Below are 12,273 nucleotides of genomic sequence, written 5' to 3'. Positions count from 1 at the left end.
CTCGTATGTAGGTTAGTGTTCTTCATCACTATGAAGGGTTGTAAACATCTGATACTCAATAAAGGAGAAGACGGAAAAAGCTCTACTCTCGAATACACGAGCCTACCTGGCACAGGTATAAGCATGTGTTTTATAAGACACTGTAGTTATCACTGTCACAAGTTTTAACAAGTTGATCTAATGTGTTTTTCCTGTTTTCCTCACTGTGGCGTTTTCTTCACTCATTAAGGGTTTAGCAGATACTCTTATTTTGAAAGGCAAACCCGGAAACTCGGTTCCTAGCTAAACATTACCGAGAAGTCCGTCTTCTCCGTTTCCTCCTGACTCTGCTGCTTTTCGCTGAGCTACATCGGCCGAGCCAAGCGCATACCGAAACTACATACCGTATGATGCACTGAGGGTGGTTTTTAATAAAGACCACCCGCTATGCAGTGCTGGTGCCCGGCGCTCGGCTTGTAGGTATCTGTTTGTCAGGATAGACGGAGTCTAGATATCAGGAAGCTGAAGAAAAGAGAACTGGTAGAGCAGTCAGACAGGAGGCCACGGTTCCCCCTCACACACATACATACATCACCACGGCCTTGATGGTGATGTATGCAAGGAAACCAGCAAGAGTCAGCGATGGGTAAATCAAGCACCAACGTTAACATTCTGAAAGCTACGCGTTTTTTAATTTGTAGGCCGCTTATTTATGTTTGCGTCTTTCTGTTAGCTACCAATGCTAGCAGCTAGCTAGCAGTTTCTCTGCTGTTAGCTACGGGTTCTGGTTATTTCCTGTAGCTAGCCGACTGACGTTAACGTAACGTTAGCTAACTAACATGTTAATATTAAACCCTGCGTATATAGGGCACATTGCGGACGTGCGTATATTTTTAACAGATTCGGTAATTTTCTACCACTGACATAAAGAGCAGTCAGCTGTTGCTATGGTGGCAAATCTAGCTAGCTAACTTAGCTAACGGCAGCTAATTAGCTAAATATATTGCAGAAAGTGTGTTGCTACGGTTAGAAAACCGTCCTAACTGTTACATTAACATCCACTAACACCGTTTGTCCTGTTTGTCTCCGCAGGTGCACCGACAGAAGGGATTCACAATCCTATCAGGTATGATGTTGTCAATTTGCTAACAGTCATTTGTCATTACTGTCAACTAATCCAGCTAATCAAGGTATAATAATGTAATTTTTTACAATAAAATGATAATCTGAACTCAAATATATTGTTAATTCAGAGATGCACCAACTGTACTCAGAAATAGCTCGATTCTCACATCTGTGGTGTGAGGCAGGTGTCACTAACCCAACTCCAGGTAAACTCCGAATAATATAGTCCCTGTAAAAACCTGTCAGACAACTTAAACAACTATTAAAGATGTTATTTCCATTACTCTACATAGTTAGTGTATTGTTCTGGTAAAGCTTGGTAAGTTTTGCCTTTTAAATTCAGTTTATAATGACATAGCATCACGCTTGTCAAAGTAGGATACATTTGTACACCTTAATGGCTTCCTGTAGGCAACATTCGATAAGAGCCGTAAGACAGAGAGGCTTAGCTGTGCGCTCAAATGTTAACATTAACTGCAGACATTAACATCTAACACAGATGATATTTATTTAATCATAATAAGGACAAGATCACCAAACCTAGCTAGCCGCTATGTAGAGTCTGTATGTATGTTGTGATATAGTACAACTTTTCAACTCATGAGTTTAGGCTACCACCGGCTACTCAATGGCTGCAAAAAAATATTTTCTAAACGTGTTAAGCAAATCCTTGATGCTGGAGACAATATACTATTTCCACAGTATGCATTTGTTTGTTCAGGAAGCAACATTTTAATACCACATCTACGTCCATGAGCTCAGTAATATTACATTCAACCACTCCCACACTGAGCTGCAATTTATTTTTGAACCTATCAATTCTGTTTTCACTGTCATCAGTCTCTAGCACTTCCTCAATGAAGCCTGCTTCATCCAGTGTGTTTTCCAGAAAAGCTAATGATGGTATGAACTGTGTGAAGAAAATGACATCAGTGTAAGCTTGAGCACATCCCAACAAGTCCTTCTGCCATGCTTTATTCAATCTAGACCCATAAATCTCAGCCAAAGAGCCAGTCCAGCAGCCTTCACCGTTACGACAAGGTGCGTGATGGCTCATCAGACCCCACGCCCCCGTACAAGATGCTGCGGCGCTCCGACGAAAGTCCTGTCAGCAGACACGGAGACGGCCCAGGACACGGCAAGGCAAAAACCTCTCACACAGTTAGAGGGAAAAATGGTAAGCCCCGATCTGGTGGTTTTATACATGCATGCAATTTTAAATTTTACGTAACAGTGTTGTTATAAGGAAAACACATCTTCTAGGTCTTGTTTCAGAAAAACATCAGATGCTCATGACTCTCAGCCTCAGCTTACTGTAACTCATTTTCTTAAATGACTAACAAAGTCTTCTGATGAACAAAAGTGAAGCTTTAGATTTCTTTGTCATCTCACTGCCAACAAATCATAATCAAGCTATTATTGCTCAAATGTCAACAATGCAAAGTTAGAACACTCACAAAGAGGATTCAGTCCTCTGCAGAACATTGTGTATGTTCTGTGACTTGACGAATGGCTGTGTTGCAGGGACCAACGGCTCTCCTCAGGAGAACACTCACAACAACAGCTCCCACCATGGCTCCGACTCACATGCGACTCAGAGCAAGCCTGCAGACAGGGTAAGACGTCGTCCAGCATATCTGATTATATTCCCTCAGCATTTCCTGCACAAATTGCTGTCACTGTACTTTGGAACATGGTATGTGGGATATTATATATGTGGAGGCATCTCTCTTGTCTCTGTGTAAAGGCATTTTTGTCTCAACAACGGTGCATGATTCAAACCTCATATTTAAATAACAGGTTGCCTGTAGAGAGGAGATGGTCTGAATAGATTGTAGACTTCCTTCTTAACAAGATTTAATCATCTTGTTATCATATCTCACTGGATGGACTGAGCAGTAAAGCTCAATATTTGACATGACACACTGGTTTATGAGCATAATAAATACAGATCATCAAGATTTAACATGGCATTGTTAAACTGATGGTGTTGATGTACGCTGTTATGATCCTTTTTATTCGAGTTGAAAATGGAGAGTGGTGTATATGCAACACTTGTAATGACAAATGTGTAGCCAAACCAGAGGGTTTCCCACATTTGTTCATCTTCATTCATCATGAGAGAAAACAGTGGAAAATGTTAGCCATTAGCTGCTGCATAGGTAGCTGTCCATTTTCTGTAGACCGGAAGTCAAAAACTGTTCCTATTCAAAGCCTCAGAGTTCAGCACACCTTAAGATCGACAGGTGCATAGGAGAAGACCGAGGGCCGACAAAATCAGGAAAAAGACTCCCGCACACTGTCCACTTCACTTGCAATTAAGCTTAATGACAATCGAAACGTTGTTGTCATTAAAACTTAATTGTAAGTGAAGTGGACAGTGTGCGGGAGTCTTTTTCCTCTTTATAGCCTGAAAGTTTTGTGTGTTGCACGTGTCAAAAATAACTAAGTATCTCATTTTGTTTACTTGCTCAAAGCCCTAACTCACCTCGTCTCTTGTCCTCAAGACCCCGGGCATCAGATCATACTGTATATAACATTATTAAACCGTGACACCAAGGACACACTGCTTTCCTTTACTTTGTGTGACAGCTACCTCACTGAACTGCTGAGACTTGTGTGTGTGTGTGTGTCCACAGCGCTGCTGATACCAGCCCTATCTTTCTCCATGGAGTTTATCTTTTAATAATGATAATGACATGAGTTCTCATACAGAGAGAGACTGGAAAAATACTACCCTTCACTGGATGTTTACATTTTTTTCATGTGTGTGACACATTCTATAGGTAATAACATTGAAACTGTAGTGAACGCTGGTATTAGTATTACAGTATATTATTTCAGCATCGACATTGCAATGTGTGCATGCTAAGTAATCACTTCACAGGACGTTCACTGTCAAGTACGGGAATGAACTCAAACACATCATGCTTCAATTTTGATGCTGCTTGATACAAAAGGTTAACTTGCACAGTTTTCATTTTCCATGACTAATCTACAAGAGAAGTCTTTGATATTACATAATTTAGTCCCATTTAAGTGTTGCATTCATGGGAGTTTGTTGATTTCAGTGACATGCAGGCTCTGCTCTGAATACTAAGCCAACTAAGCAGAGTCTACTTCGTTTTTTTGACAAAATGCACTCCCCTATAGGGTTAACCAAATCATTCATATTGCAATTTGCATTGCAGAAAACCAAAACATCACAATGTCAGTTTTGCCCCAATATCAAGCCGCCCAAGATACGATATTAATACAACTGTCAGCAGATCATTTTCACTGCCTGTTTTTGCCGAGAATTTTCCACATGATGTGGAAAAAATGAGGTGAAATGCCAAATCTTTAGACGACGCTCTGCTCACACAAGCTATGTTGCTGCTCCAGCCTGTTAACATGGGCACCAAGATGATCTCTGTTGGGAGTTAATGCTAAATCTTAAACTGCAGATTTGTGCAAGTAAAACCTGTTGTTGTGGCGGGAGTAAATGTCAAATCATATTCCTGTTTTTTTGAAGTAATTCCGGGACCCTGCTATTATCTACTTTTACTACTAATAGCCATATTTGTCTCAGTTAAGACTATCAGTTTGTTTTCCCTCAAGAGAGCAGCACTAAATAATGTGTTACTGGGGCAGACCTCCTGCAAAGTCAGTCCATAATGAAATCTGTCCAGTTGTAAATAGAAAAAACAGGATGAGGCGAAGTACGTTCTCTTCCTGGAATTGTGGGTATATACATGATCATTAATAATACACCAGTTCCCATCCACACTGAAAAGCCCTCAGCCATTATGGCTGGATAAGAGAGGGATGCTTACCCACTTAAGGAACATAGACTTATGTGTACTTTGACGTATTGTCTCATTTAAGTGTCCTTTTTGAAGCCCAGTTACATGCAAATCTTTCCCCAACACTGCTGCTGACTTTTCCAACTGTGCTGCAGTGTTTCAGATTTTTACATACATTCACGTCCATAAAGTATGAAAATCTAAGTTTTGTCAGGCAGCTTTCATCTTTCTTAGCGGTACTCTTCAACTTGTCATAATTTCCTTTTCTAACATCTCTTGTCTCGTCTCTCTCAGCACCAGGACCCAGCAGATGACTGGACAGAACACATCAGCTCCTCTGGGAAGAAGTACTACTATAACTGTAGAACTGAGGTCTCCCAGTGGGAGAAGCCCAAGGACCTGTTGGAGAGGCAAGCTCACTTAAATGCTAAATTTGAACCCTGCAACACTATTCAATTCAAGAATTCAAGTAATCGAGATTCTCAATTTCATGCAGTGTCAAACATTAAAAGATCACACAGTGCACCGGTCTTAACAGAATATTTTTAGCTTAGGGTCCAGAGTCTAACTGCAGCACGCATCCCGCACATAGTCACCGTTGCTTTCTGCTTTTTCTGCTTCAGGGAACAACGACAGAAAGACTCAGTCAAGATGGCAGCGAACAGTTTCCCCAGGGACATGGACTACAGACAAGAGGCCTTGCAGGACAAAGCCACAACGAGTAAGTGTGGCTCAATTAAGATTATAAGCAATGTGGTACAAGCAGGGTGTCAGCACGTCTTTTTCAGTTGTATTTTTTTTTTTGGCCTTAAAAGTCATTAAATACTCTTCAGTTTACACTTGTATGGTCTTAATTTTATGTGATTTAATTTAGCCATCTTTTACTTTCTGTGTGTCAAAATGAGTCAAGCACTTCTGCATCAAAGTCCACACTTGTGATGCCCAAAATCTTTAAACAGACTGGAACAAATACTGTCTTCATACTTTATACTTGCACCTACCTGTTGGCAAAATATAGATTAACCTTAACTTAAAGGTCTTAAAAAGCATCAAATTTGAGTGTTTGATACCTGTAGACACCTTTTGGGGCTAGCTCCTGTTGATTCCTTTTTGGATAAACATCTTGGATACAGAGAAGGGTTTTTATTATAATTTATTACATCTGTCTGTTGCTCAGTTACTTAGAGAAACAACAACACATTGTGTTTAGTAATGTCTTGGTCTTCTGCTCTGTTCATCTTTACAGAGACCACATCAGGGGACCAGTCCACAGCATCCAACTCCGGCCATTCCTCCTCTTCCTCTTCTTCTCAGAGCCTGAACTCTGCTCCTGGGGCTTTAGGTTCCACCCCCTCCACCATGTCCTCCTCCACCTCTTCCTCCTCCTCCTCGGGGCAGGTGCCCCAGTCTGTCCAGTCTCCTTCACCAGCGCTGCTGCAGGACCCGGCTCTGCTGCATCAGCTCCTCCCGGCTCTGCAGGCTACCCTGCAGATGAACAACGGCAGTATGGACATGGCGAAGCTCAACGAGGGTGAGGAAATGACACTTCCACACATAATGACATCTTCGGTACTGTTCTTTTACGCTCTGGTATAACAAATTAATGACACAAGTGGCTACTGCATTGCTTTAACACCGCTAGTTAGAAGCTCTACTGCACACTTGGGCCATCAAGTGTCCACCAAAAACCTTATTTGCTTGAATCTAAAAGATTTATTGTTACTATTATATTAAGCGACTACACAATTATGTTCTCTCAACATTCCAGCTGGGTGAAATAACCTTAGAAATATATTGCAGTATTTTTAGGCCATATCACTACACAGGATGTTATTCGGTGTTTTATATCTCAGTTGTTTTGACAAGCTAGGTTAGCAAGACAGACAGACTGACTAGAGAGAAACTGACTGCAAGCTAGCACATCAACTTAATGTTACTGCTATTTGAGACCAAAAGTTTACCTGATAGCCGTTCCTGTCCTTCTCATGATGTTTTTTCGTGGCCAGGATAGTTTTGCCTCATTGAAGTTGTAAACATTGACATCTGCTTTGATACAAGAGGGAGGCGGTGCTGACAGGGCCTCAGACTGGTGTGTGTGTGTGTGTGTGTGAGTGTGAGTGTGTGAGTGTGAGATATCCTAAATACTTTCATGAAAAGTAAAAAAATATTTTTTGGATTATTATGACATTTGGACTATGGCGGGGAAACTTAGACTTTGGCGGGCCGTCAGAGTCTAGTTAGTTTGTGTGAAACACTGACTTTACTGTAATGCAGCCTTTAAAACCAGGAAAAGACAACATTCACTCTTGCAGCCTGATTACTGCTAAGCTGGCAAGTGGTTTCAAGTCTGTTCATAGTTTATTTAGTGTCAGCCCTCAGCCCTAAAATAGTTTCATAAGCCCAGTCTAACTTACGTGACATGTGATATCTTTAGTGCAGAAGTGGACTGAATTGATGTGTCTGAGGAGCAGTGAAGAATTACCGCTGCCACAGATGACAAGGAGCTGAGAAAGACAAAGATAAATGCTAACTGCTGGAGAAAATAATTCTGACTGCTTTCAAGAGTCTGACAGGAGAATGTGTCAGTATGTGACAGAAAATGCTTCGGGGACGAGGGCTCTGCTCTTCACAGATTTATACTACCTGAAGGAAGGTTTCTTAGCAGGACTCCCGTGAAAGTGTTCAAGTCTTTTCCCCAAAAACAAATGCTTGTAAAAGGGAGGTTGTCTTATATGTTAGCTTGTGTTCACACACCATGTGTTCTCATACGGTCCCTGCTCGTACAGCAACAAAATGTCTTTCCACCACTTATCTGTGTGTGATTTGATTGTGTTATTCACGGGTGACTGGGTGACTCTGCTGTTTCTAACCTGAGCATTCGCTTGACACTTACGATGAATTTCTTGCTATCCTGTGTGAACCTGACAACTCGTGCGCTTGTCGTTGAAGTTCCTCCAGCTGTTTGCTGGTGAAATGACATTGAAGTGAACCGGCTCCTGCGGCTGGTGAAGAGATTAATCTTTCCACTGATTTGTTTCTTATCTTAACTGTGTGTTTTCTGACTTAACAGTGCGTGTTTGTGCACTCACCTGTTGTGTGTCCTTGCTCACTCACCTGTGTGTGTGTGTGTTTGTGTGTGTGTACTTTTCCCCTTTCCTCCCTCCAGTCTTGGCAGCTGCTGTCACCCAAGCTTCCTTGCGGTCTGTGCTTCATAAGCTCCTCACTGCTGGACCTGCTTTCAACGTCACTGCTCTGCTCTCAGCTGCTCAGCACTCCAACCAAGGTACGGCCTCCTCGCTGTTTCTCACCATCTGCTCCACAAACTCATTTCCTGTTTCTATAAAGAATGCTCTTCTCCCTGTCCCTATAAATCATTTTTTTTAAATGCGGTAAGGCCCAATGTGTAGCAGATGACCTTCAGTCAATGAAATCCAGCATTTTTTGCAAGTTAACTGTGTATATCAAGTTAAAAGTTTTCAGATTGACTTGTGGAAGAGACAGAATACCTTCTCACATGTATCTCAGTAAGCTTCCTCTGCTGGAACAACAGTTGATACTTGACCTGAAAGCCCTCTTCCGTAACTGTCTCCTTATAATTTAGCATGTACTAGTCTCCGCTACAATCAAGGCAATTACTGCAGGCTTTGAGGACTGGTAGTGCCTGTGCGGATATATTTCTAGATATAGCATCGTAACGATCCTCTTTTCCTCCGTACTCACTCTGTCTTCCTGTTTCAGCCCAGCACTCCAGTCAGTCGCCCGTCTCTCTGACGTCGGATGCATCATCACCGCGACCGTACGTCTCACCGCGGAACGGCACGCCACAGAGCAACCAGAAGTCTCTCCTGGGCCTGCACCCCGGCGGCATCACATCCTCGCAATCAAGGGTGAGTCGCACAACCAAAAGTAACAAAGAAAAATACAACTTGATGAATAAATGAGTATCTCTTCTTGTTTGTTACTCACCCGTTCTTTCTTGTCTTTGTGTTCATTCCTCTCTTGCCATCCGATCTCCCTCTTCAGGGCAGTATGTCTTCAGGTAAACAAGGACCAGTCCCCCTGTCTCAGAGCGCAGAGAAGCGTCCAGAGGACCCCAGAACTCTCCAGCAGAGAAGGTAGACACCATCAGAAATCACTTCAACACACTGCTTTGTTTGTGATGATGGATTGCTTGGAGGTAAAGCAAACAAATATACACCAAGAAGGCTTTTCAAAACTAAAAGGACAGTCCACCTGAATTACAAAAACACATTTGGCAAATAGGGAGTGTTTGATTAGTAGAAAGTAGTTCCAGCAGCCCTGTGTGGAGTAATGATAAGAAAAGCAATTTATTGCTAAATAAATCCAATGTGGAGACCTACTATTAAATAAATGTGTATCCAGTTCTCGCCACTTCTAACTATGAAGTTCCCTGGACTGCAAGTGTGTTACTTCACAGGGCCTTACTTGAACTCATGTGTTCAGTGCTTAAGGTTAAGTTATCCTGAGATGATGATAAATGCTATAAACAGGATGATCCACAGTAACTGTGACTAAACATCAAAATGTAGTTGGATTTTAGTTACACTGTCCGCAGACAATAAATCAGTTGTCTTGCTCCACCAGCCAGGAGATTCTGTGCACGGGATCAAACATATCTGGTGCTGCGTTGCCCCACGTCCCCTCCAGCAGCACCAGCCAAACCCAGGCCGACAACCCCGGCTCCTACACCCCCACCCTGGCAGCTCATTTTGATGAGAACCTCATCAGACATATCCAAGGATGGCCTTCAGAGAACACTGAGAAACAGGTACTGCCAACAAACAGTGATGTTACATGTGAGTTGCTCACCACGGGTCTTTAGCATCATTATGGAGCTACGGAAGCCGAGAGCGTTGGTGGGTTTAGTCATTCACGAAGCTGCCAGTCTTTGACAAAAGATTCAATCACAAGGTTGGTTACTTGGTGTTTCAGGTTCAAATGAACCAGAATAGGAACTCCTTCTGCAAAAGAAGGCCATTAGTTGGCGTTGAAAGCTTTAGAAATACAAAGTAAGTGGTCCTTTCTGTGAAACTTCTACCTTCAGCTCTACTTCGAGGTTTCTTTTAAAGGCACACTTTGCTGGATTTGTGAGAAAAGTACCCAACCCGCCAAAATATTAAGAAGATATATACACTGCAGATACAGACACTGCCACGTACTTCTAGTCAGTCACAAGTGAGGATCGAGAGGGATTATTTTGTTTTTTTTTAGATACAAACCTACACGGTACACCTTTTAAATTCAGAATCAGGAAGCTAAATTGTTTTAAGTACACTACTTTGAATGTGTGCAAATATTTCGCCGTGACTTGACAATAATCATTTGTCACTTTCCGTCAGGCGGCTCGGTTGCGTGAGGACATCCACAACATGGGCAGCTTGTACATGTCCGAGCTCTGCACGGAGATGAAAAACCTGCGCTCCCTGGTCAGAGTGTGTGAAATTCAGGCCACACTGAGAGAGCAGAGGTGAGGCCAATATTACACTTACACAGAAACCCACGTTCACCAATGACGACATTCACATCACACATTCATACGCCTATTTTTTTCTTTCTTTAATCACAGAATCCTGTTCCTGAGGCAGCAGAGCAAAGAGCTGGACAAGCTGAAGAACCAGAACTCGTACATGGTGTGAGGAGCCGAGCAGAGAAGAAAGGACTGGGAGGGATGGATTCAAATAATGATTTAAAAGAGGAATAGACATGGACAGCGAGCTGCCACATCCTGTTTATTCTCCCTAGTAGAACAAGCGAGACAAGCTGTTAGAAGACAAAGGAGACGGCGGCTGACGAGGTGAAGCTCCATCATCCTGAACATGTCTTTTTTTCTTTCCCTTTTTCAAGAAATCAGTTTTTCCAGCGTCCACCACATGAATTTCTCTCGCTGAAAGGTGAAACTGACGGTTCACCGAGTCGGACACTTAAACTAGTGGACATAGAGGAACTGAGGCTCTTTTCAAACAGCACCTTTTTCGGACTGTGAACCTTGGATTGTGTGTATTGTGTTGGGTTAACTTGTTTTCTGGTGTGTTTTTGATGTGTAGTGGTCAGGAAAAGATTACAATTCATTCCTGGGAAAAATCAACTAAAACAAAACCATCTCATGATAATTGGTGTGATGCAGCTGTGAGGAGGGTTCGGACGAACTCATTCGCTCCGCAGGCCTCTGAAAACGGACTTTGTCATGCATTGAAATGTATGGATTCAATGGCAGTGATGTTACTAATGTTATTTTTTATTCACTATACTTGTCAGTGGTTTTCGCCATCCCAGTGTGTCTTCGAGCTGGTTGGTTTTACATGTCATGACATTAGCGAAGACCTTGAAGACCTTCAGCCAGAAAATACTCACATGTGCTTCAGTTGTTTCGTCCCAGTTGAGGGGAATCTGCGTTCTGGTTCCAGTGGTTCAAAGTCACTAGGAAGTCATGGCTAGTTATGTCAAAAACACTCCAGATGTTTCAAAGCCATTTGAAAAAAAGCCTACATTATTGGACCTAGGTTGGCTGCTAGTACATATGAGGTTATATTCATTTGTAGCCCTGCTGGCCGTTTTCTTATTCCTTCTGCTATTTGTCTTTTTCTTTGGTATGATTGTCGACATTTTGTTTCTCCCCCGAGTCTCTTTGGGGAAATATTTCATTCCTTTTGTGCAGCTTAGCAATAGATAAAAGAAAAGTGACTAAATTTACAGTCACATAAAAGCTAAATTATTGTCGTACATGATTGATTACGTCCTTGTAGTCATAACAGAAAAGATCAATGGAAAGACGATTTATTTTTTCAAAAAGGAAACCCACGTTCAAGCTCATCGTTTGTTTTTTTTCAGCTGTTGTGGCCCTTTTATCAAAACTGACTTCAGCCGGATTTGGCTACTTTTTTTTAAAAGGTTTGTTCATGACGAGAGGGTCTACTTTTTCTATGAACATCACATTAAACTGCAGTCGTACACTTCTACACACATAAAGCAACTTTCCTTTGACTCTCGGCTGTTCTTTTCCTCGCCCTTGAATAGTTTCCACCACATCTGATGTGCACACTTTTTTCGGGGAGGGGTGGGGCGGTGGGGTTGGGGGCTTTGTATTCCATAAAATATGAGAATAAAATATTATACCACACTACTGCTTGACTTTTACTTACTGCTCAGTTTTGATTAAGTGTGTGTGCTGTATACCTTGAGTAAATGTCCTGATGAATTATGCATTTTGTCATTTTGCTAAATTAAAAGTGGATAATTATGCAGCTGGAGGAGGGTGAGGGTGACAGCTTTGGGAAATGCTGTGTGCAATGAGATCAGACTGCACTTAATCAATAACTCGTCAGGTAAAGGTGTCTCCGGGGTCCGCGTTAGTTTGGAGCAGCTT

At 42.1% G+C, this 12,273-nt stretch overlaps 1 protein-coding gene across 2 annotated transcripts; it reads left to right on the top strand.

Moving 5' to 3' along the window:
* The first annotated feature begins 276 nt into the window (after window positions 1-276).
* LOC141016533 (WW domain-containing adapter protein with coiled-coil-like) lies at window positions 277-12,027 on the top strand. Of its 2 annotated transcripts, none has more exons than XM_073490945.1 (13): window positions 277-625; window positions 1,072-1,105; window positions 2,092-2,281; window positions 2,629-2,720; window positions 5,184-5,299; window positions 5,513-5,610; window positions 6,136-6,420; window positions 8,056-8,172; window positions 8,628-8,776; window positions 8,913-9,004; window positions 9,495-9,678; window positions 10,250-10,377; window positions 10,477-12,027. In XM_073490945.1, the coding sequence occupies exons 1-13, from the start codon at window positions 585-587 to the stop codon at window positions 10,544-10,546; spliced, it is 1,596 nt and encodes a 531-aa protein (XP_073347046.1). In that variant the 5' UTR covers window positions 277-584; the 3' UTR covers window positions 10,547-12,027. The 2 variants fall into 2 exon arrangements, with proteins under 2 accessions (XP_073347046.1, XP_073347047.1); XM_073490946.1 differs by lacking the exon at window positions 277-625 and adding an exon at window positions 1,945-2,007.
* The last annotated feature ends 246 nt before the right edge of the window (window positions 12,028-12,273 follow it).

This window comes from Pagrus major, chromosome 21, assembly GCF_040436345.1.
Source record: "Pagrus major chromosome 21, Pma_NU_1.0".
NCBI lineage: Eukaryota > Metazoa > Chordata > Actinopteri > Spariformes > Sparidae > Pagrus > Pagrus major.
The sequence above is the reverse complement of the archived record's forward strand: the minus strand, read 5'-3'. Positions and strand labels throughout refer to the sequence as shown.